We start from the raw sequence: 24,093 nt of genomic DNA, 5'->3' as shown, positions 1-24,093 counted from the left end.
CTATATCTTAAAGAGTTAATGCTGGTATTAGGAATTTTTTGGAGTGGTTTTAACTCCATGAGATCTTCACTTCACTCTCTGACTTTAATATGTAATCTCAAAGTAAAATATGGCTCTACTATATATGTTGAGATATGGAAGAGAAACCATTACCTATAAGATGGCAGAGTTTATCACTAGAGCAATTTAGTGGCTCAGCGAAGTTCTTTTTGTTCATCGTTCTTCAGTGCAAATTTCCCAGGGGCTGCAATTTTTAAAATGCTGGTTATATGTTGTCATTTTGGCCACAATTAAAGAAAGGGACATAAAGATATTTTCTGTTGGGATAAAAGGAAACAGAAACACCAAAAAGCAAGAACTCAGAATCAAGCTAGAGGACATATTTTTGACATGTCTGTCAAAAATTAATTAAAAGTTTCCCTTGGCTAAGTCCCGGGATCAGTACTGAGTCCTAAAAATTAGGAATGGCACCAACTCAAGACCTTCAAGGTTCATAGATATAATGAACAAATCTAGGACCTAGCTGAATTAAAGGAAGAACTTGCCTGGTAAAACACTGTATTAAACAAATTGCAGAAAAATGAGAATTGGGAGTTAATAGATCCAGGCAACAGATCTAGGTAGATACTGCTTATAATACAACTCCTTGAAAACAGAAGCTCTGTCTTACTCGCCTTCATAATTTCATAAACACCTAGCATGAGCCTTACACTTAATAGATGGTCAACAAATATTAAATCAATTTAGCTGAGGAAGTAACAGAAGAAAGAGCCATGAAAAAAAGACTAAGACACAAAGCAAAATAAAACAGCAGTGCCTATTGCTGACCCAACATTCAGTAGCATGCACTCAGCCACTTCAGATGACCAAGTGGGAGAAGTCAGCCCTTGAGCTAATGGTTCATAAAGAAATTTGTTAAGTAAGTAAGTGCTAAAAGATTTCTGGAATATCTCCTTGATATTATTTTAGCATGTGCAATGAGTTCTATTCAAAATATTTTCTATTTTCCTTTGTGATTTCTTCTTCGACACATGGGCTTAGAAGTGTGCTGTTGAATGTCCAAAAATTTGGTGACTTTGCAGAGATCTTTTCATTGATTTCTAGGTAAATGCAGTTGTGATCAGGGAACATACTTTGTATGATTTCAATGGCTTGAAAATTGTGGTGTTCTGTGTCATGGCCCCAAATATGCTCCATCTTGATGTGTATTCTGTGAGCACTGGTTGGGTGAAATTTCAATAAATGTCAGTAGGTCAAGTTGGTTGTTCAGTTCTTCTCTACCCTTCTGATTTTCTGTCCATTGTTCTAACAGTGACAGAGAAGAGTGTGATAGTCTCCACCTCTCTCTGTGGATTTGTCTATTTCTCCTTTCCCTTCTTTTAGTTTATGCATTACGTATTTTGAAGCTCTATTGGTTTGTTGTTAGGTGCAAACACTTTTAGGATTACTATGTCTCCTTGATGAGCTAACCATTTTATCTGTATGCAATGACCCTCTTCATCGTAAGTAATATGCCTTGTGTTGAAGACTATTTTGTCTGATATCAATATAGACATCTTAGTTTTCTTTTGTTAGGTATTTTCATAGTCTACTTATTTCTTCCTTTTAATTTCAACCTCCTTATATCTTTATATGTAAATAGATTTCTTGTAGACAGCTTAGAGTTGGATCTTGCTTTTTGTCCAACCTAAAAATCTCTATTTTTTAATTGGAGTGTTTGACCTAGCACTATCCAATAAAAAGAGAAGGGTAACCACATACATAATATTAAATTTTCTGCTAGACACATTAAAAAACTTTCTGAAAAGTTGAAATTAATTTTTTCCCTTTTTTTCTTTTCTTTTCTTTTTTTTTTGAGGAAGATTAGCCCTGAACTAACATCCCTGCCCATCTTCCTCTACTTTATATGTGGGACACCTTCCACCGCATGGCTTGAACGGCAGTGTATGGGTCCTTGCCCAGGATTCAAACCAGTGAACCCCGGGCCGCTAAATTGGAGTGTGCAAACTTAACTGCTACGACACTGGGCAGCCCCCAAAATAATTTTAATAATACAGTTTACCTCACCCATTCAAAATACTATTCAATTATCTTCAAAATATTATTTAAAATATTCACTCAAAATATTATTATTTCCATATATAGTCAATATAAAGTTTATACATTTTTCACTCAAACATAATTCATTAAAATTAAATAAAATTAAAAATTCAGTTTCTCAGTTACACTAGCCCATAAGTGCTCAATAGCCATATGTGGCTAGTGGCTACAAATTTAGACAGTGCAAGTTTAGATCATTTTTATTTAATATAATAATTTACATGTTGAATTTAATTTAAATGTACCACATTACTAGACTGTTCCTGTGAGGGGTTGAGCTGTGTTTAAGGTACTAGTCACCTTTAGTTCATCACAGATTTCAAATTCTTCCAGTCAGCGGTAGGCCATCAGCAGTAGTAGAGGGTATTTCTGCATTCGAGTTCTACCCTCAGGGTTTAGCAGGCCCTGAACACCTGCACCACAGAAAGGTTCCATGATTTTGCCCCCCCCCCCCCCCCCGCAAAAGACTGCTATTGCTTTTTACTCAGTGCTAAGTTTTTGGTGGGGACACGGAAAGTTCTTGGTTCCGCTGGTCCAGCCTGAGGCTTAGGCAGACCCTGGGATCCTAAGTGGGGTATTCTCAGCATTCCTACCCCTCACTATATGCTGATGGCCAAAATTTCCCTTAAATCCGTGGAAGGTCTTGGGCTGGAAAATTTCCTGCCTCTTCTCCAGTAGTAGCAGAACTCTATGTTGTATTAGCGCACAATCATGAGTCCAACAGAGTTTGTGCCCCTCTCACAGGAACAGAAATCCTTCGCTTCTACCTGTCCTTCAGAAGCTAGCGGCGGGCAGGGTTGGGGAATCCATCTTTGCCTCTGAGAACTGGGAGGGAAAGAATTTTCTACCCTTCTCCAACGCCTTAAGTCTTATGCTTCGTATTCAAGAAAGGTCCTGGGAATTAAGATTTCTTCCTGATGTCCTAGTGACACCAATTATCACCTGCGTACCTGTACCCCTAAGGTTGGCTTCCCTCAATGATTCTCATGAGCACCTGATGGAGGCCCAGGAAAGGAGCTAGAGAGAGAGCGTAGACTCTACTTGTGTCTGGGATTCCCAATCGTTCTAAACCACCACTATCCTAGAATTTTGGATAATGGAAATGTTCTATATCTACACTATTCAATACAGTAGCCAACAATTTTTAATTTTATTTAATTTTGATTCATTCTAAGTTTAATTTAAATAGCCACAGATGGCTAATAAGCTACCTTATTAGACAAAGCAGCTCTAAACTGTCATTTAGAACACACTTAGCCCTTAGGAATCAGTAAAATCCTAGTTGCTTTCTTCTTTCTTGCTTTGATGGTGCTCCCCTCTTCCTGCTATGCTCTGCTAAAGGTGAAACAGTTAGTATCCTTTCTCTCCTCACAGGGAATTTAGTTGATTTGGTTGCCTTGCAATCTCACCTCTCTGATGGACTCAAGAAAAGTTATGATCTCATGGATTACTTGGTTTTTTCTTCTTGTTGCTGGGGATTGGGGAGTGACATTGACTTTCAGCTTTCTACATCTTAAGTGAAAGGGAAAATTTGCACTGATTTCTAAAGAGTAAAAATGAATAAATGGTGGTTGACTGTCTCTCACTTTCTATCCCGTTTTTAAAGACTCAGTTACATCATATCAGATTCTGAAAGTGATAATAGGTTTGGAATATAAAAACTGGGGATTCATGCACAAAAATTTCTGGGACATTAGGCATGAGGTGACATTAGGTGGCATTTGGGTTTCAGCTTCCTCCTTTAAAAAAGAAGGAATTAAAGTACACAATGACTAAGATTACTTTTGAGCTCTAAAATTACCATTATTTGTCAGTTAACGTATTTTTGTCCTCTTATTTTTCTAATGGGAAGCTTTTTAAAAAAGTTTAGAAAACATTTGTAGGATCTGCTCATAGAGTTGACACTTAGCTCTTGAGAATAAAAGGGTACATTGGTTGCAATCACTTATTGTGTGTTAGATCCTTGTCCTGATGAAATAAGCAGTGACAGAGAAATTGGCCCTAGGGCAGTCCTTTGATATTTCTCTATAGCTGTTCTGAGTCTGGTGCTCTCAGAGGAAGCTGAGGAAGTTGGCAAAGAATAAATTCAGCACAAACGAGTCATTTGGCCAGTTCAAAGAGTTTCACAACCCTTAGGTTCTGACATCTTGTTAATATTTAATTGATTGAGAATCCTTAGTATATCGCATACAATATAGAGAGAAGGAATAGTTTCTCAATAGATAAAATAATACATGAAAACAATTGCTTAGAAATTGGGGAAATGTTATTTATACACAGCTGTCTCCTAAGTTAGTAAAGGTCTAGAGATAGTGGCCATAAACATTTCAGAACACATACAGAGGCACTCTACAAATATAATGGCACAATTCTGAACTGCAAGAAGTTAAGTTGTCATTGATCTGTGGTTCCAGAAAATAACAGGAAAGATGGCTAGAAAAGTCAGGAAGAACCTTGAATACTTTACAAAATAGTTTAGACCTTAATCTGTAAGTGATGAAGAATGATGACCAATCTTGTACAAAGAAATGACATAATATGATTTGATTGGGGAAATCTCCTTCTTGTAATAGAGTGAAAAAGCACAGGATCCTAAATCCTGCATTGGAATGGACAAATTATCAAACAGGTATTTTGAGTGGGGGCTTCAAAGCATTAACGTTAGAGCCAAAGAAATCTGGAAACTATAATGTAGCCTTTGGCAGATTATTACTTTCTCTAAATCTTGGTTTTCTAATATGTAATATATCCCAGGTGTTGGCAAACATATTTTTGTAAAGGCCTAGGCAATAAATATTTTATGCTTTGTGAGCCATACAGTCCATGTTGCAATTATTCAACTGTGCTGTTTCAGCACAAAAGCAGCCAAAACACTATATAAGCAAACAAGCATGGCTGTGTTCTAATAAAACTTTATTTAAAGACACCAAAATTTGGATTTCATGTAATTTTCATGTGTCATAAAACATTATTCTTCTGTTGATTTTTGTCAACCATTTAAAAATGTAAAAGCCATTCTTAGCTCATAAATCATACAAAAACATGTGGCAGGCCAGATTTGGTTTATAGGCCATAGTCTACTGAGTTGGTAGAGGGTACTATAAAATAATGTAAATTTTTTGCAATGAAAAAAAGTGTAAATAAACTCCTTACCAAAGTGTGTAATGCCTCATATAAGATCAGTAAATATACGCAGTGCCAATGGTATTAAATAGAAAATTACTCAAGGGGTCAGGAACAAAGGAGAATCAAAACAGATCTGGCAGGGAAAAGCCAGTGAAGTGGAGGGGAATGGTTTAAGTCAGAGACTCTGATAAAAGTGAGAGTATCAGGGAGCCTGCAGATTAGAAGTTTTGAGCAGAAATAAATAAGAAAAATTAAGATGAGATTGGAGGTAGTGATAATAATTTAGAAAGTGGTTGAAACATTGCAGGAAAGAACTGATGAAGACGAACTAAGGTAGTGGGTGTGATGATAGCTACCCATCCTGGACCATCGATGGCTGCTGCTGCCAGCTCACCTCAGTGGTCTGCTTGGATATAGCTGAGCCACCAGGTGGGGTCTCAAGGCGACATCCAAACACGGGACAGGCGTTCTGGCCTGAGATCCAACATAAGTCCCTTTTCTATACTCCTGCCATCAGATGAGAGGGCCTAATCCCAGGCTCCTCTCCCTCAAGAGGACTATGTCAGAAGAGACACATTCTTAGGTTGATCACATCAAAAGAAAAGGATACTGGTCACTGACTCAACATCTTGCTCAAAACAGAGCAATCTCAGAAAGTAGCATCTCTCAACACTCAACAGTTACTAACAAGTACAGGGCTACTTCTACTTTCTTTCAACAGTATTTGCTTCACATTCACTTTTGTTTCATCATCTTCTATCTGAGATAGTCACATCCAGAACTTTAAAAAACTTCCTATTTATGATCTGTCAAAAATGGTTCAAAAGTAATTAAGGAACATAAAATATCTTCAAGTTCAACATGAGTTTTCATTATGTGGGACACCTAATGAGGTAAAAAATGATTATATTAAATATCATTTTTAGATTTTTTATTAAAAGAAAAAATTGGAATTTAACATTAAGGTTTCTGGTAAAAATAATGCAGTAAATTCCTGCTTTGTCATATACTCTTTGCTGTTACCACAAAACAAAAAGACTAGAAATGCATTGCTAAGCTGAAAAATATGACAGTTGTCTCTATTAGTCAGTAAGGAAAGAAAAACTGAAAGTAGGGAAGTGGGCTGGAGTCACAGGGCCTCTGTGCTCTGGGTCTGGAAAAAGATGGTAGCAAATCTGGACCCTAGGAGAGTAAGAAGTATTGAAATGCTCCACACTAGATAGGGCACAGAGCCATGCTCTCTGCTGGGAACGAAGATTCTTCCTGTTTGTAAAAAAGGTATATAAGGAGGCTTGGGGATACAGGGAACACGCATTCAGCCTTAGTATCAAGGACCAGGCTTCATTACCCTGTGACTCAGGGAATGAATTTGTGATAGCCAATACATCATCTGCAATATCAAGAGCCCCAAAATAATGTTATATGCCCTGGTTCTAGACTAGGGGTTGTGGTGAGCTGAAAGGAAACAATGACCAAACTCCTCAATAGCAAGGAGTAAGAAAGAATTGGGGCAATGAGAAAACATAAAATTGGCTTAAGGCCTATATTTTAAAACACACAAAGAAATCCATGCTAAAAAAGATAGATATCAAAATAACAACTATAATATTTCAGATTATATTTTATATAACAATCTAACAAAAATTTACAGTACATTATGATGTTCAAAGTGATAAATGTAAAAATTACATCCATTAAAGAAGATCAAGAAATAATGAAACAAAAATTGACAGAAATAAAACAAAAACATATAGAATAAATATAAATAGATAAAAAAATTTTTAAATGAAAAATACAATCATTTAAATTAATTTAATACTTTGGTTAAGCTAGGCAAAATTAACTTAATTATTTAACTGATCTTAATAAAAATATTCAAAATAAATAAAATCTTCTGAACATAAAAGAAATAAAGTTAACTAATTGAAAAACTTCAGTAGACAGGGTAAATTCTATACTCATAACTGCTAAACAGAGTTAGTAAATTGAAAGATAATACTGTGCAATTGCCCCATAATTTAACACAGTGAGAGAATTCACAGGTGTGGAGGTGGGAGAGGCTCTAATTAAGGAGGTTAAGAGTTTGAGAAAAAGAGAATGAGGGAATCATGGGCACAATATATGTAGAGATGACTATGAGAATTTCCAAGACTTGAAGAATGACATGAATCCGCAGATTGACAAAGTACTCCAAGGACATAGTAGGGTAATTCAAAAATAAGAGCACAACTAGATATGTGAGGGTGAAACTGCAGATTATCAAGGATAAATAAGTGTAGAAGGTGCCAAAGAAAAAAATCATGGTATCTACAATGGAATAGCTATTACATTGACAGAAGTTTTTACTCTTCCACAATAATTGGTGCAAGAAGATAATAGAGCAATATCTTCCAAGTACTGAGGGGAAATCTGTCTACCTAGCATTTTATACCTTGCTAAACTACATCAAGAGTAAAGAAATTTTCTAGTGTAAAAAGCCTAGATGAACTTGACATCCATACTCTAACTTAAATAATTATTAAATGTTGTGTTTCAGCACGAAAAAAGGTGGATCTAGAGGGAAGGCATGGGACACAATTTTAAAAAGCGACAATGGAAATGTTGTATATGACAAAGTTTACAATACAAATTAGCACAGGAAAATGGAAAAGAATCCATGAAACAGGCAAAAGAACCAAATAATTCTAAGAAAAGGAGAGCTGAGTGACCCATAAACATATGAAAAGATAATCAACCTCCGTCAGGAACAGCCAATTAAAAGAGACAAAATTGCACACATCTCGCAGTAGCAAAGGTTAAAAAGGCTGATACAATCAAGTGTTGGAAAAGAACATGGAGAAAGAGGAACTATCATACGCTGTTGCTAGATATGTAAATTGACATAAAGTTAGAACACATTTTGACAACATCTCATACAGTTGAGGATGTGCATACTCTATTATCCAGGATTTCCAACCTAAGGGAACATGTCCCAGAACTTTTATTGCAGAATTATTTGCAAAAGTGAATGATTGAAAACAACTCGCCAACAGCAAAAAAGGAAAACAGATAAATTGTACAGTTGGTAGAGTTATAAAATGGACACTAAAATGAAATTTCTAGAGATAATTGCGTCAAGATGGATTAATCTCCAAAGTAATGTTAAGTGATAAAATTAAGCACAGAATGATACATATAATATGAAACCATTAGCATAATATTTTGAAACATGTGAAATAACATTCCATATGGCTATTGGACACATACAAAGATAAAAGGAAAAAGTATACATGGGAAGATAAACGCCAAATTCAGAGTAATAATTTACCTCTGGCCAAGGCAGAAGGCAAACAAAACCTGGGTAAGTTATAGGGGAGTTTCAACTATATCTTGTAACACTTAATATTTTGAAAAATAAAAAGACCTGAGGACTTGGGGCTGGCCCGGTGGTGTAGCGATTAAGTTTGCGCACTCTGCTTTGTCGGCCCGGGGTTTTCAGGTTCAGATCCAGAGCGTGGACCTATGCACCGCTTATTAAGCCATGCTGTGGCAGGTGTCCCATGTAAAAAGTAGAGAAAGATGAGCATGGATGTTAGCTCAGGTCCAACCTTCCTCAAAAAAAAAAAAAGAAAGAAAGAAAGAAAGAAAGTAAAAAAGACCTTAGGACAAAAAAGTAATACACAAAGATAATAAATGATTCACATCTTCTAACAACTCCTTTTCTCTGTCCAGTCCAGCCTGCTTCCTAAGACAAGAAAAGGGAGAGTAATGGGCATACTGACAGAGAAAGGAGTAATGAATTGGATCAAGATTTCACCTTGTCATCATTGAAAAACACATGAGTAGTAACAGCTCTGGTTTATGGCCTATCGGTTAATTTCTAAAAAGAAAAATAATGAGAGAAGTAGCTGGAGGGATAGTAAGATATTTCTAGAGAGTGCATTTGAGTTCTAGTGCAAACAATAATTCTTGGATTAAATATGCCTCAGTAATGTCTGGGCTTGGACTTTAGAATTTACAGCTGACCTGGGTCGCTTATGTTGAAGCTGAAGGAAATATAGGAGGCAAACATGTAAGTTGGCATTTAAAAAATTCTTTTAGTTTAAAATTTAAGCAGCTTGCAGCAGTCAAAAGAAATCATGAAACAAAATATCTGTGCTGTAATCCTCGCATATCTCTTGAATTTCAAATCTGACTGTGGCTTTGATGTGCAGACTTCAGGTCTCTGCATGAAAGGCTGAGTGGACCGCTAACTTCTCTTTTCAGTAGACAGAACCCTGGTGAGCATGGGAAACTGGACTGGGGCAGTGGAAGAATTACGCTCTGTGGCTGCTTTTTGCTATTACCTTTCATTTCGTTTCGTATAGATCCAGAGTCAATAGCTGGATCTGGTAGGCTCTCTGGGTTAGTAATTAGACTGGGTTGAAAGGAAGACCTTAAAATGGTTCAAAACTTCTTTAGGATTAATCAAGGAGAAATACTCAGTCTTCAGGAGTTTGTTTACACGACAGTTAAGTGAGTTCACTCTCTAAACATTACCTTTAAGTAGGAAGACCGAGGATGGAGACAAAGGTAAAACAGAAACATTCTAACAGAGAATATAGCACACAGTCTACAGGGACGTGATCACAATTATGCAGCAACCTGAAGGCCTTCCTAACTTGTGCTAGAGGTTGGCTTGGTTTTTGAGAAAATTCCAGGAAAAATATCAAAGCTTTAACATGTAGCTTCAATCCCTCCAGCATCTCTTCAATCAAAAGCAAAACTAGGTTAAGATCCTGAGGAGCAAAATGAAAGATATTTAGTTATAGATTGAGACAAAATAAGTATTCACTAATTATTTGTTGAATGAACTAAGTCAAATTTTGATTTCTTACATTATTTTTTTTTCTTTTATTTTGAGGAAGATTAGCCCTGAGCTAACTGCTGCCAATCCTCCTCCTTTTGCTGAGGAAGACAGGCCCTGAGCTAACATCCGTGCCCATCTTCCTCTACTTTATATGTGGGACATCTACCACAGCATGGCTTTTGCCCAAGTGGTGCCATGTCCACACCCGGGATCCGAACCGGGGAACCCCGGGCTGCCGAGAAGCGGAACGTGCGAACCTAACCACTGCATCACCCAGCTGGCCCCAGATTTCTTACATTATTAAAACTGAAATTTTAAAAGTGTGAAATTTAAACTGAGGATATTGCTTTCATTTAGACCATAGATGAGGTCCTAGAATCCTCTCAATTCTAAAACTTTGAATCAAAATAATTTTTTTCCTATAATACAATAATTGACTCCAAACCAAATATTTAAAAGATCTTTTTGAACAAAATTAATGCAAGTAAAACTTGTCCAATAGTCCCCTCAGAAGGATAGGAGAGCTCTGTCATTTCACAAGACTTTTGCTGGAGGGTGGAATATACAGGAAATGCAGATATATATCTATCACAGTTTCTAAAAATGAGTATTTAAAGCATTTTGTGATGAATTAACAACTCAAGCAAAATGGAAATAAACATTTTTTTAAACTTCTATAGAAAGAGTAGTTTGATAAACACCATAAGCTAGAATTCTTACAACACGGGAGGGTTTACAACCTTATACTTCGTGTAGAAAGATAAGTGCTAAATTCACAAAAAGGAAATAAATGATCACATAGTCAGAGCCACATGATCACAGTCAGAGCCAAAATGTATTTTCTGTTACTGGTCTGTTATTAATATCAAATTTTCTTGGCTTAAGAAAAAGAAAAGTGAATTAGGAATCTAGAGATATAGACTCTGCCACATACTTGTTAAGTTATACTTAACAAGTGATTTAAAATCTCTGAGTTATCATTATTTTCATCTGTTGAATGGCAATAGTAATATTTGCTCTTGCTCAATCTCAGTGTTGTTGCCAAAGGCAGATGGAAAAGTGAACATGAAAGTTCTTTGAAAAGCAGAAATCACCATATAAAATGTACTTTATTAATTCCTGCTAAGAAGACATTCGACTCATGAATACAGAAGAGTTTAGTGCATAACAGATAATAAAAATATGTTGGAAGTTCTGAGAGGTGTGACCCTTGGTGCTTCCAAATACTGATACTCACCTTTCTCCCTTTTCCCCCAATTCCCATTTCTCCATTTACCTCCCTTCTGCAGAACCTCTACCTGTAACCAGTGTTTCAATATATGACTATAAACCTTCTCCTGAAACAGGAGTCCTGTTTGAAATTCATTATCCAGAAAAATATAATGTTTTCACAAGAGTAAACATAAGCTATTGGGAAGGTAAAGACTTCCGGACAATGCTATATAAAGGTAAGAGGCAAAAGGAAGGATGCATAAATGATGGCTATTCCTTTTTACATGATTTTTGCCAATTAGCCTTCTCTCTTGCTTTAAAGAGGTCTTACGATTCACTATTAGACCATAAGTGAACCGTTAAAAATAGTTATTGATTCATGAAAACCTTGTTATGAGGAGTCTTAGAACATGGAACTTATTAGTTTAGTGTCATGTGGCATACATAAGCATAAGAAATACTCAGATTATTATGCCTTACATGTTATTCTTGCCAGAAGTAGTATGTCTGGTGCAGGAAATAAATTCAAACTTAAATTTAGAAGCACCTCACCTAAGCTTTTCCTTTTGGGTGTGTTAGTGGGCATTTCTAGAACTGGGAAGCTAGAGAGATGCCTTTTGCCAAGTTTTGCTTTGGAGATGGTCCAAGATTGTTCTCAAAGGCAAAGACAATGCTTTTTAGTTCCTTTGTATATATTTATCTGTATGATCAGCTAAATGAGGGCATTAATATGCAAAATTTGTTTTCACTGTTTTTACTGGTTTGATGGGGACCCTGTGGGGAGGGGAGAGAGTCCAGGGGAATTAATAATTTCAAAAGAGGCGAGTCAACTTCTTTGAGTAGGTTCTTTGGGGAATGGAAGCAGAAGAGGGGTGGAGAGGGAAAGGAAGAGAACGAGAGGGCATTCATCTTCACTGGGAGTGAATCACAGGGGAGGAACCTATTCTCAAGCCAACACGCCAGGACATTTCTCTGCAGGGGGTGTAGAGGATGGTGTCAAAGTTGACTGGTTGTAACTGGAAACGTGTTTTGGAGAGGTAGAGAATGGATACTTGAAGCACACACGGCATGGTATCCAGAAAAATGTCACTCGACTTGCTGCTTTTACAAACTCCTTTCTTCCATGGATTTTATTTTTATGAGACATTGTTTAAAACATAGGCAGTGAATTTTATTTTTTACTTTAAAGATAATAAACGTAAACATAGACTCCACTAATTATTGCATTCTTTATTTTTAATGAAAACATTACCTGCAAATTAATAAGTGGGACCTTATTTGCTAATTGATCACATGGAAATACAAGTTCATGAATGACTGAAAAGCAATCACTGGAATCTTTGCTGAGTTAAAAGCCATAAGTTTAAAACTAAATGAATTAATATGCTCTCTTTTTTAAGTCAATTTTTAAAATTATTTTTGGCTTTTTTTTTTTTTTTGGTGCAGATGATTCACCCTGAGCTAACATCCGTTGCCAATCTTTCTCTTTTTTTTGCTTGAGGAAGATTAGCCCTGAGCTAACATCTGCACCAATCTTCCTCTATTTGGTTTGTGGGATGCCTCCACAGTATGGCTGATAAGTGGAGTGGGTCCACGCCCGAGATCTGAACCCTAGAGCCCGGGCTGCCGTAGTGGAACACACAGCACTTTAACCCCTTGGCCATGGGGCTGGCCCCTATTTTTGGCTTTTAATTGAATGAGTGGTATTTGTCATTTCTTTCTAACTGGGATTGGATTGCTAAATTTATTATCTTCTCTAATGTTTTCTAAACGAAATCCAAATTTTTATTTTCTTCTTTTTTCGAACAGGACCTGGCTGCCAACTGGCAGATAAACAATTCTATTTTAAAAATAGGCTAAATTTTACAAGCGAGTCTAGTGAAAACATTTCTTGTAGAATTGCTTTCTCCTACGTCAGAAAGTGACAAAATACCTTGAGTTTTTATCTTCAAGTAAATGGCTACTGAAACTTAATCTCTACAGTTTCAAAAATGATCTTCTCTACTTAATACGCCAAATGTTCCTGTAATAAAAATTTAACCCTAATTGCATCCAATTCTTGCCAAAAAAAGCCTTTCAGGATTTAGTCTTAAGATCCAAATTTTCACGTCTAGCCTCACGCCAATTTTTTTAGTACTGACCATGCCAGAAGTTGAAGAAAATACTATTTTATGGATATTTAATCATAATTATTTAGAACTTCCTAGAAGTGTGTGGCATTTAAAAGATCAAAATTTTAATATAATTGATTTTTCTCTTCTCAGACTTCTTTAAGGGAAAAACAGTATTTAATCACTGGCTTCCAGGAATATGTTACAGTAATATCACCTTTCAGCTGGTCTCTGAGGCAACTTTTAATAAAAGTACTCTCGTGGAGTACAGCGGTGTGAGTCATGAACCCAAACAGCATAGAACTGGTAAGTGTTCTGAAGAATCAAATTTAGTGAAAAAAGAATAAATTTATATGTTGTCGTATATATACTCTTTATCATTCTAACAAACATGCTGTTCCAGAGCTGAGATAGATAAAAAGCATATATTTTTAATAATCTAAAACAAATTTTCTATCAATGTAAAAGGAACTGAGCAAAATATTCAATAATAAAAATCTAAAATCTTTCAGTGTAATCATAGACCTATAATAGTTGAATGAAAAAGCATGATATTACTAAAAGTTATAATTAAATAACATAACTGGATCAAGTAGACATCAGTTATTCCATATGCCCATATAGCAGAAAAACAGATGGGTGATGTTCTAGTACAGATTATCAGATTATTAAAGGAAAATATTGGGATACAGATGTATCTAAAACTTGCACTGCTTAATTTTAGTAGCATTACTAATATGAAGCATTATTTAGGATGGATGGATAGATGGATGGATGGATGGGAGAATGGAGGGACAGATAGATGGAACAATGGATGGGTAAAATAAATATACACCTACTAAATATCCACCACCAATAATGATATGTATATATTGTAATTAGACACCAGTATAATTGTCTGTTCCTAATGTGTCTAGGTACTCAATAGGAATGCTGGAGAGCCCATTCACAGGAACATTACGAATGGGTTATAATAGGTAACCCCTGAGATCCTTCCAATCTGAAATTCTAAGATGTCATGATTCTCATTACTTAGGCCAAGGCAAGGAAACTATGTAATTCACCTCATGTCAACATCGAAGATTCTATTTGTATTTTTCATTATTAAATTCAAATAAAGAAACATTAATAGAGCATCTTTTACCTGGGAGTTGTTCTAAGTACTGAGAGAGATGAAGACAAAGACTGGTGAGACAGGTTCCCTGTCCTCAAAAATGGTAGAGGTACAGTCATGCGCCACTTAATGACAGGGATACATTCCGAGAAATGTGTCGTTAGGCGATTTTGTCATAGTGTGAATGAACAGTGTACAGTGCGCTTACACAAACCTAGATGGTATAGCTAGCTACACCCCTGGGCTATATGCTACTAATCTTATGGGACCACCATCACATATGTGGTCCATCACTGACCAAAACGTCCTTATGTGGCACATGTCTGTACTATAAAATGGCAATAATATAAGGTAAAGTGCAATAAGTGTTATAAAAGAAATACAAAGTTCTATAACAGCACAAAAGAGGGAGAAATTAATTTTTATTAGAACTTCATGGAAAAGGTGATATGTGAGCTGCTGTTTGAAGGATTGGTGGAAACTGTTGCAGGTAGAGACAATGCAGTGTGCCTTCATAATTTTCTACCTCTAGAAAAGTATGCTTCCATAATTCATAAACTCATTTTGAGCTCATATGTTTCATTTTAGAGAAGTGAGAAGTGAAGCCATATTTCCAACATGTGTGTTAGTGTTTCTAAAGGCAACTCATATATGCAACTCTCCTAAACTATGTCACAGGGAGTATTTTATCTTGATAGCTATAAGTACACTATAGTTGCTTTTGTAAGAAAGATACTGTACAGAGACTCAGTTTTTAAAAACAGATACTGTGATAAGTTGAAGAATCTTTATGTAACTGCTTTGGAAGTGGTTAAATTACCACTTGGACTATCATAGTATCACAAATGAATATGTATTTATTTAAGTTAATAATATATTTTATTTACTAAATGTATCCAAAATATCATTTCAACATTTAACTAGATTAAAAATTATAGAGATACTTTGCATTCTTTTTTTGGTAGAAGAATTTTAAATGCTTGAAATCTGGTGTGTATTTTATACTTATGACACATCTCAAATCATCCAAGATTCAGCCAGTTGGAAGCTTCTTTTAGCTGGCTGCTGTATACTTGTGACATGCCCCATCTTTTTTTAGGTACTTCCTTACTTTCTGGCATTCAAGATGTTCCAAACTCATCTTGTACCTGTCCTATTCCAACCCTGGAATCGGCCATTTCTCTCAGGAGCCCTGGTTCCTTTTAATTGAATAGTTTTAAAGACCAAGATATGGGTGCTAGGTGTGTGCATTGCTCCTGGGGTGCCTTTGCTAGGTGGTCAGAGCTAGAGAATGCAAGTACGTGTGTATATGTGTATACACACACACATGTGCGTGTATATATTTCTACCTATACATATTTTTTGTAATCATGAGTACACACCAGTACTTCCAATTCTAGTCTATTCCCAGAGTTCTTTCTTGCCTGACCCTATTCCATCTTTCTGCATTTCTTCTTTCACAATGAGATCCCTGGCATTCAGCAAGGTCAACCGAGACACTTACTTGCTCAATCCTATAATTCATCTAGTATAGTTTCCAAACTGCTTCTCTCATTTTTTTGTTTTTTTTTAATTTTTTTATTGCAGTAACATTGGATTACAACATTATACAGCTTTCAGATGTACATCGTAATATATTTCAAATTCTGTGTAGATTACGTATGTTCACCACCCAAAAACTAATTATAGTCCATCACCTCACATGTGAACCTAATCACCCCTTTTGCCCTCCTCCCTCCCCCCTTCCCCTATGGTAACCACCAATCTAGTCTCCATTGCTATGTGTTTGTTTGTCGTGTTTTTATCTTCTACTTATGAGTGAGATCATACAGTATTTGACTTTCTCCCTCTGACTTATTTCACTTTGCATAATACCCTCAAGGTCCATCCATGTTGTCACAAATGGCCGGATTTCATCATTTCTAGTGACTGAGTAGTATTCCATTATGTATAAATACCACATCTTTATCCATTCATTCCTTGATGGGCACCCAGCTTGCTTCCAAGTCTTAGCTATTATGTATAATGCTGCAATGAACATAGGGTGCATGTGTCTTTATGCCTTTGTGTTTTCAAGTTCTTTGGATAAATACCCAGCAGTGGGATAGCTGGATCATATGGTAGATCTATTCTTTCTTTTCTTTTTTTTTTTTTTTTTGAGGAAGACTAGCCCTGAGCTAACTACTGCCAATCCTCCTCTTTTCATTGAGGAAGAGTAGCCCTGAGCTAACATCCGTCCGTGCCCACCTTCCTCTTCTTTATATGTGGGACGCCTACCACGGCATGGCTTTTGCCAAGTGGTGCCATGTCCACTCCTGGGATCCGAACCAGCCAACCCCGGGCTGCTGAGAAGCGGAACGTGAGAACTTAACTGCTGCGCCACCGGGCCAGCCCCCCGGTAGATCTATTCTTAATTTTCTGAGGATACTCCATACTGCTTTCCATAGTGGCTGCACCAGTTTGCACTCCCACCAGCAGTGAACAAGGGTTCCCTCCTCTCCACATCCTCTCCAACACTTGTTGTTTCCTGTCTTGTTAATTATAGCCATTCTGACTGGAGTGAAGTGATCCCTCATTGTAGTTTTGATTTGCATTTCCCTGATAGCTAATGATGTTGAGGATCTTTTCATATGCCTGTTGGCCATCCAAATATCTTCTTTGGAGAAATCTCTGTTCAGATCCTTTGCCCATTTTTTAATTGGATTGTTGGGTTTTTTGTTGTTGAGCTGTATGAGTTCTTTGTATATTTTGGATATTAACCCCTTCTCTGATATATCGTTTGCAAATATCTTCTCCCAACTGTTAGGTTGTCTTTTCGTTTTGTTGATGGTTTCCTTTGCTGTGCAGAAGATTTTTAGTTTTATGTAGTCCCATTTGTTCATTTTTTCTTTTGTTTCCCTTTCCCAGACAGACATGGTACTTGAAAATATGCTGCTAAGACCGATGTCAAAGAGCGTACTGCCTAGGTTTTCTTCTAGAAGTTTCATAGTTTTGGGTCTTACATTCAAGTCTTTAATCCATTTTGAGTTGATTTTTGTGCATGGTGTAAGGTAATGGTCTACTTTCATTCTTTTGCATGTGGCTGTCCAGTTTTCCCAACACCATTTATTGAAGAGACTCTCCTTTCTCCATCATATGCTCTTGGTTCCCTTGTCGAATATTAGCTGTCCATAAATGTGTGGGTTTATTTCTGGGGTCTTGATTCTGTTCCATTGATCTGTGTGTCTGTTTTGGTGCCAGTACCATGCTGTTTTGGTTACTATGCTTTTAGTATATTTTGAAATCAGGGAGTGTGATACCTCCGGCTTTGTTCTTTTTTCTCAGGAATCCTTTGGTTATTCAGGGTCTTTTGTTGTTCCGTATAAATCTTAAGATTCTTTGTTCTATCGCTGTGAAATATGTTGTTGAAACTTTGATAGGGATTGAGTCGAAGTTAATATGTGTTTAAAGTGTGACTGGTGATATGCTAATGTGTACACATCATGCACAAAATCTAAACATCTGTGCACTACTTTAAACCACAATTGTTCTTGATGTATATTGCCTGTATAAAAGTAAAACTAAATTCTATTTTTTAAATCCGCTTGTGCATTTGACTCATGAATAGATTAAGTATTCACTATAACAGAGTTAAAAAGTTACTTGAAAATGAAAATTCTTTCTCTTACAGCCCCTTATCCACCTCGAAATATCTCAGTTCGTATTATAAACTTGAACAAAAACAACTGGGAAGAACAGAGTGGCAATTTCCCAGAGGAATCATTCATGAGGTCACAAGATACAGTGGGAAAAGACAAACTCTTCCACTTTACAGATGAAACTCCTGAAATCCCCTCTGGCAACATTTCCTCTGGTTGGCCTGACTTTAACAGCAGTGACTATGAAACTACATCCCAGCCATATTGGTGGGACAGTGCATCTGCAACTCCTGAAAGTGAAGATGAATTTGTCAGTGTGCTTCCCATGGAATACGAAAATAACAATACACTCAGCGAGACTGAGAAATCGACATCAGGCTCTTTCTCTTTTTTCCCTGTGCAAATGATATTGAGTTGGTTACCGCCAAAACCACCCACTGCCTTTGATGGGTTCCATATCCACATAGAAAGAGAAGGTAAAGCAATAGGAAATCGGAGGAAACAAGAAATGATGCAATCAAAGGAAAGGACACTGAAACATTTTACAGTTAAATTTGGACAGAAAGACTAATGGTAGACAGTTAATATCTAAAGAAAAATGATAAAGAAAGGGAAGAATTTAATTGAGTATCCAATGCTGTCCAAGACTAGAAAACAAAAATGAACAGATTGGATCATAAACTGCAGGATTGGGTGGCTCATAAGTTGCAAGTACTGCCAACTGTAGACATTTCACTGCCCAACATGTCCCATACCCCAGGCCACTGAGGAAAACCTTATATTTGGAAAGATTTTGAAGTAAATGTCTAACCATCACAAATTACAAAATATCCTGGAGAAATTATTTTCTGTTTTCTCATATACAAATTTGTGAAGCATGTGGCGAAAGAGTCTTTCTGACAAAATGACTACTTTCCCCAAAGAATCTTATTGCCCCTAGAATGTGCTCCTCTGGGGCCGGCACCACCCATATTTCCTTAAAGAGGTGATAGCAAAATAGAAAACACACAGAAACTGGTGTTTCCACGACAGCTACTCTATTAAATATTGTATTCATTTATCCAGCATCTGAGGGTCTTTATAGTCTAGCTCACCAATTTAGGAAAGCAGGGTCATGGCATTCAGTAAATTTGGATGATGAATCATGTCTGAATTGTTTGGTAGATTTCTGTATTTGCTGTTTGTTTTGTTTTTACAGTAACATACTTCATTTTATACTTTCCAGTCTAGCAGTTTGCAAAGGTTGTCAAATTGTCAACATTTGAAGTAAAAATGACAGTCTTATTTTCAGGGTAGGGCCTTAGGATCATGTAGTCTCATATAGGACAACTTATTTGCCTCTACTTTATTTAGTGGAATGAAATACAAAATCCATGGATTCTTCTTTATTGGGTGATACAGCAATAAACCATTCCCAAATATTATATAAAATTGAAATCCTTTGTCCTTTCCAATTCTTTGAGTCAAATGTCTTAACATTTGCCTGGAATTACTTGTATTAAAAAAAAAGTTCCCTCAATCTGGCTTTTATTTTTCTGTTCCTCAATATATTCTATGGAAAAGAGGATCATGTAACTCAGGATTTTTTTAATGCCTATTTCCATGAAGTTTCAATCACGCTTTTATCTGACTGCAGTGTGTTCTGTTGAAGGCTTTTGTAGTCACCAACTGATGATAACAAGTTCAAATAAAGTAACAAGCAGCAGGAGATGGACTTTGAAGCAATGTAAAAATCACTTTTACTTTTAAAAGTTCTGAAAGCAAACAGATGAAGGAAAAATATTACGTGTGTCAGAAAATATATCCAGAAGAATTCTTTCTAATGAGAACTAATTTAACATATTTTAAGGCATTTCTGGAAATTTAATGCTACTACAAAGAACTTATAAGATATTTGTTACTGGTTATTTATTTATTTTGCTGGTTATTTTTTATCCCTTATGTCCAGATGAGAAAGTCAACTATTGCTGTTTTCTCCTAAAATTCTACTTCTATTTTGTGTATATGATTTTTGGGGTAAAGGGAGATAAGAATATGCAGTTTTGCTCATTCCTAGTTTTATTGATTTGAACACCATATTTTTGTTTGGTTATTTGAAAGTATTGTGAAAAACAATTTGAAGTCTTAGTCATCTTTCTCTTATAGTACCCTTAGTTTAGAAGTATAATTGAACTTGGAAAAAGGAAGGAGGCAACATTTAAAAATACTTAATTTTTTGTATTAATTGACTTTTCTATAGTCACAGCTCTTCCAGGTATCAATTCATATATATTCTCTTTTTTATATATGATTTAGAAAACTTTACTGAATATTTGACAGTGGATGAAGACGCACATGAATTTGTTGCAGAACTGAAGGAGCCTGGGAAATATAAGTTATCTGTGACAACCTTTAGTTCCTCAGGATCTTGTGAAACTCGAAAAAGTCAGTCAGCAAAATCACTCAGTTTTTATATCAGTAAGTACCAAAGAGATTATTTTGCACTTTACAGGGGAGCTAGAACAATGAATCTGGTGAGATTAATGATGCTCAGGCATCAATTATTCATCAAACCTTAGAGACCCTGAGAATTCTTCAAGGTCAGAAAAGACCTGAATCCATGAGATTTTGACAGCAGAGGAAATATATGTATGTTTAATAATAGCAAACCTACCCAGAGATTTAACTTAAGGATTATTTTATTATTGTGATAATTGAAGATTTATTAACCTGTCCTTCTTAACTAGCCATTACAATATCTCAAAGGACATGGACACACAGTTTGGCAAATATGGCTTTCGTTTCAGGCCATAATGAAAATTGACATTGTTGGACCGTGTGAAAACTCTCTTTAGAGTATTAAGCTTACAGAGCTCAAAAGAAAGACAAAGATTCAAGTGTCATAAGATCTAGGTGGTCACCATAAAGTTGATGCAAGCAGACAAAGCTAGAGCATCCTAAAAGCCCCAATATCAAGTCTTAGGGTGGCTTCTACTGAGTCCAAACGGGTTAATAGCAAAGCAATAGCTAGCCTCTAAAATCTGCACAAATAGTCCATCTCCACAATGTTTTTAGCTAATCGGACTATGTTTACCAGAAGTTTAGAGGCCAAAAATCAGTTACCTAGCTTATCAGGAGTTAAAGGTGCCTCTAATCAGCAGAAAGAAAAAACAGAAGGCAATGGATAAAAATTGTTCTCCGAAAAGGATGACCAGCATGCACTTTATCACCTTCTCCAGAGGCAAAATACCACCTTTCATCAAATAATCCTCAAAAAAGTGGGCAGGAGAAAGAGGAGGGGGACAGAGGGAGGAGATCAGTTTATTTAGCAGCTTAACAATGTTGAAAACACCCCAAATAACATATTTGCTTAAGAAACCAAAAATGTCACCACGGGTAAAAGGCCTGAAAGATCCATTAGACATACAGAAAGAATATTCACAATTGCCTTACATGTCTTTCAAATATGGGAGATCTTTGACACGAGATCACTTCAGAATGAGAACAAAACTGAGTATTCAGTTCTTCCCATGAGGCTAAAAATGTTTCACTAACCAAAAGATTTCCTTGTCTGCCAGTAGAGATCCAACACAAGTGTCAAGGGCTTCCAGGAAAACTGATCTGGCCACGCTGGCTCTTCCCCTCTCTGAATTTCTAGTGTGTTTCATAGCGTACGACACAAAACACAGAGCTTATTTGTGTGTGACATTTTCTAGATTTATTTTATCTGTGTACATCTTGTTTCTCATACCAAATTATAAAATCCTAGCCTAGAGTTATACTATTTGCTTATTTGTTATTTCTGCTGTATATTCAACAAATATTTATTGAACCACTTTTGTGTGTCAGGCACTCAGCTCTATTCTTACAGTATCCAAATTGGCTAGTGCTGTTGAGAATGCATCAAAATTGCTCAAAAATATGATTATTTTAAAGAGATGCATATTAATATTCATCTAGAAAAATATAGGGCACTAGAAACTTTGTTTTTTCTCTGCCAATAAAAGAACGATATTTTTAGCACTTAGGATATTCGGTTCTACAGTAATGAGTTATTCAGGTATACTGTGTATGTGCCTTTTGTTTAAAAAAGATACTACAGATATAAATACTATACTGAACCAGGTGTAAGGGAGCAACTAATTAGAGTGGTTTAACTTCCCTCAACATAATGTGGTCACACACCAGCTAAATTATATTTGCAGCCATTTTCCTGACCAAACTGTTGCAGACATTGTGGTGTTGAGCTATGATATTAAGATTTATTACATTACATTAAGATTTATGTTTATCATTGCATTATAATTTATATTTATGTAATTTTGAAGACTTTCCTAAGAGATGAGAATTAAGGTAGAAATTTACATTAGTCTTCCAACAGCCTTATGAAGGGAACGTTTCTATTGTACCCATTCTTCAGGAGAACAAAACTGAGTCACAGAAAGTTTAGTGATTTCCCATAGTGTCAGAACGAGGATTAGAACCTAGGAATATTTGATAGCAATGTCCATTTCCATGTAGCCTGCAATGACCTATTCCTTGGGTTGATTATCAGCTGAATCCTAAGGTAAAACCGTTAAATAAGTGAATTTGTTGGCTTCCTCCCACTTTCTCTCTCTGTGCACCCACTACCCCAGTATTCTTCATAACAGTAATAACACTTCACATTTAAAAAGTTCTCTAGCACACAGGATCTAATTAAACCCCAACGACAACCTTATGAAGCAGATCAATCAGATAGCATTGTGATAAGTCATCACAAAGCACTGACCCAGGAGACAGGAGATCTGAGCTAAGTCCCAAGCACTTAGAAGTTTGCCCTTGTACTTACAGGTTGTCACAAGCTCTGTGATATTGGGCAATTCATTCACATCTCTGGGCCTCGGTTTCCTCATCAGTAAAATAAGGTATTGGATCATTAAAATCCTTTCCAATTTTAACATTCTGTGATCTGTTCATTTGACAGATGCAATGACTGAGATTCAGAGAAGTTGGATAATTTGTCCAAGCTTGTATCACTAATAATGAATAAAATTGAGTCTTGGGCCAACTTTCCTATCTCTAAACCAAAGCTTTTCACGGTTTCATAGCGCTCCAGGAAGTCTCATGCAGGGGTTAAGAGAAATTGATTTGGGAACTAGACTTCTGTGTGAGTCCCAGCTTTACTTACCCTACATCTGCCTCAGTTTCCTGATCCAAAAGTGAGATTAATACTAGTACTTATAGGCTTGTTATGAAAATTAGAGGATTAAAATATGTAAACACAGATAAACTTAAAACAGAGTCTAGTACGTAGTGGGTGCTGTATCTCTTTGCCATCATTATTATTATCATTTTTTATTCTTATTATTTCCTTTGCCTTATTTACCCTGAGCCCAAGCCTGCCCTCCCCAACCGAGCTACTTGCTCCTTTTCCTCTCCTGGGTTCCAGCCTAGGAATGCAGCTTTCTATTAAGGAACTGAGAAATGCATCCTAAGCAAATAAAAAGAAGTTGCACATTTGCATTTCAACAGGGGGTTTCTGTAGATAATAACCACCTTATCATTTCTTGGGTCCTTACTATGTGTCAGGCACTGTGCTAATAACCACTTTAGAAACCTAAGAGAACAAAGCTAATAGGGGGCACTTCTATGGAGATATTTAATAACGAGGAACCCACTGTGTCCCTCAAATTATCACCCAGGTTTTAGCCAGCTTCTATAATTGAGCCAGCCTGTTGCCTGTTTCTTCTCTAACGCTGTCACACCCTGCCTCTTTGATCCTGCTGACAACAAATTTAAAAATTTTTCACACGATTGTAGTAGAAGCTAATTTGAATCTCAAAGTAATTATTTCTAGAAACCAAAGATCCTCACAGCAAAGGAATTATAAACACTCATGAAATGCCACACTCACTCTTTGTTAAAAGAGAGGTAAATTCTCTCTGGCAAAGAATATACCAGAATAATCTCAGATGCACATAACAATTGATGGAGCTTCTGTCT

The 24,093-nt window shown here is 36.3% G+C and overlaps 1 protein-coding gene across 1 annotated transcript in view; it reads left to right on the top strand.

The window, feature by feature from the left end:
* The window catches only part of PTPRO (protein tyrosine phosphatase receptor type O), a 226,687-nt gene that overhangs the window by 125,414 nt on the left and 77,180 nt on the right, over positions 1-24,093 (top strand). Inside the window, exons 3-6 of the mRNA XM_046654656.1 lie at positions 11,344-11,502; positions 13,531-13,683; positions 18,162-18,605; positions 20,425-20,586. Coding sequence (XP_046510612.1) covers positions 11,344-11,502; positions 13,531-13,683; positions 18,162-18,605; positions 20,425-20,586 — 918 coding nt within the window. The remainder of the gene's footprint in view (positions 1-11,343; positions 11,503-13,530; positions 13,684-18,161; positions 18,606-20,424; positions 20,587-24,093) is intronic.

Source organism: Equus quagga, chromosome 1, assembly GCF_021613505.1.
Source record: "Equus quagga isolate Etosha38 chromosome 1, UCLA_HA_Equagga_1.0, whole genome shotgun sequence".
Lineage (NCBI taxonomy): Eukaryota > Metazoa > Chordata > Mammalia > Perissodactyla > Equidae > Equus > Equus quagga.
Note: the sequence above shows the minus strand (reverse complement) of the source record. Positions and strands in the feature narration are given on the sequence as shown.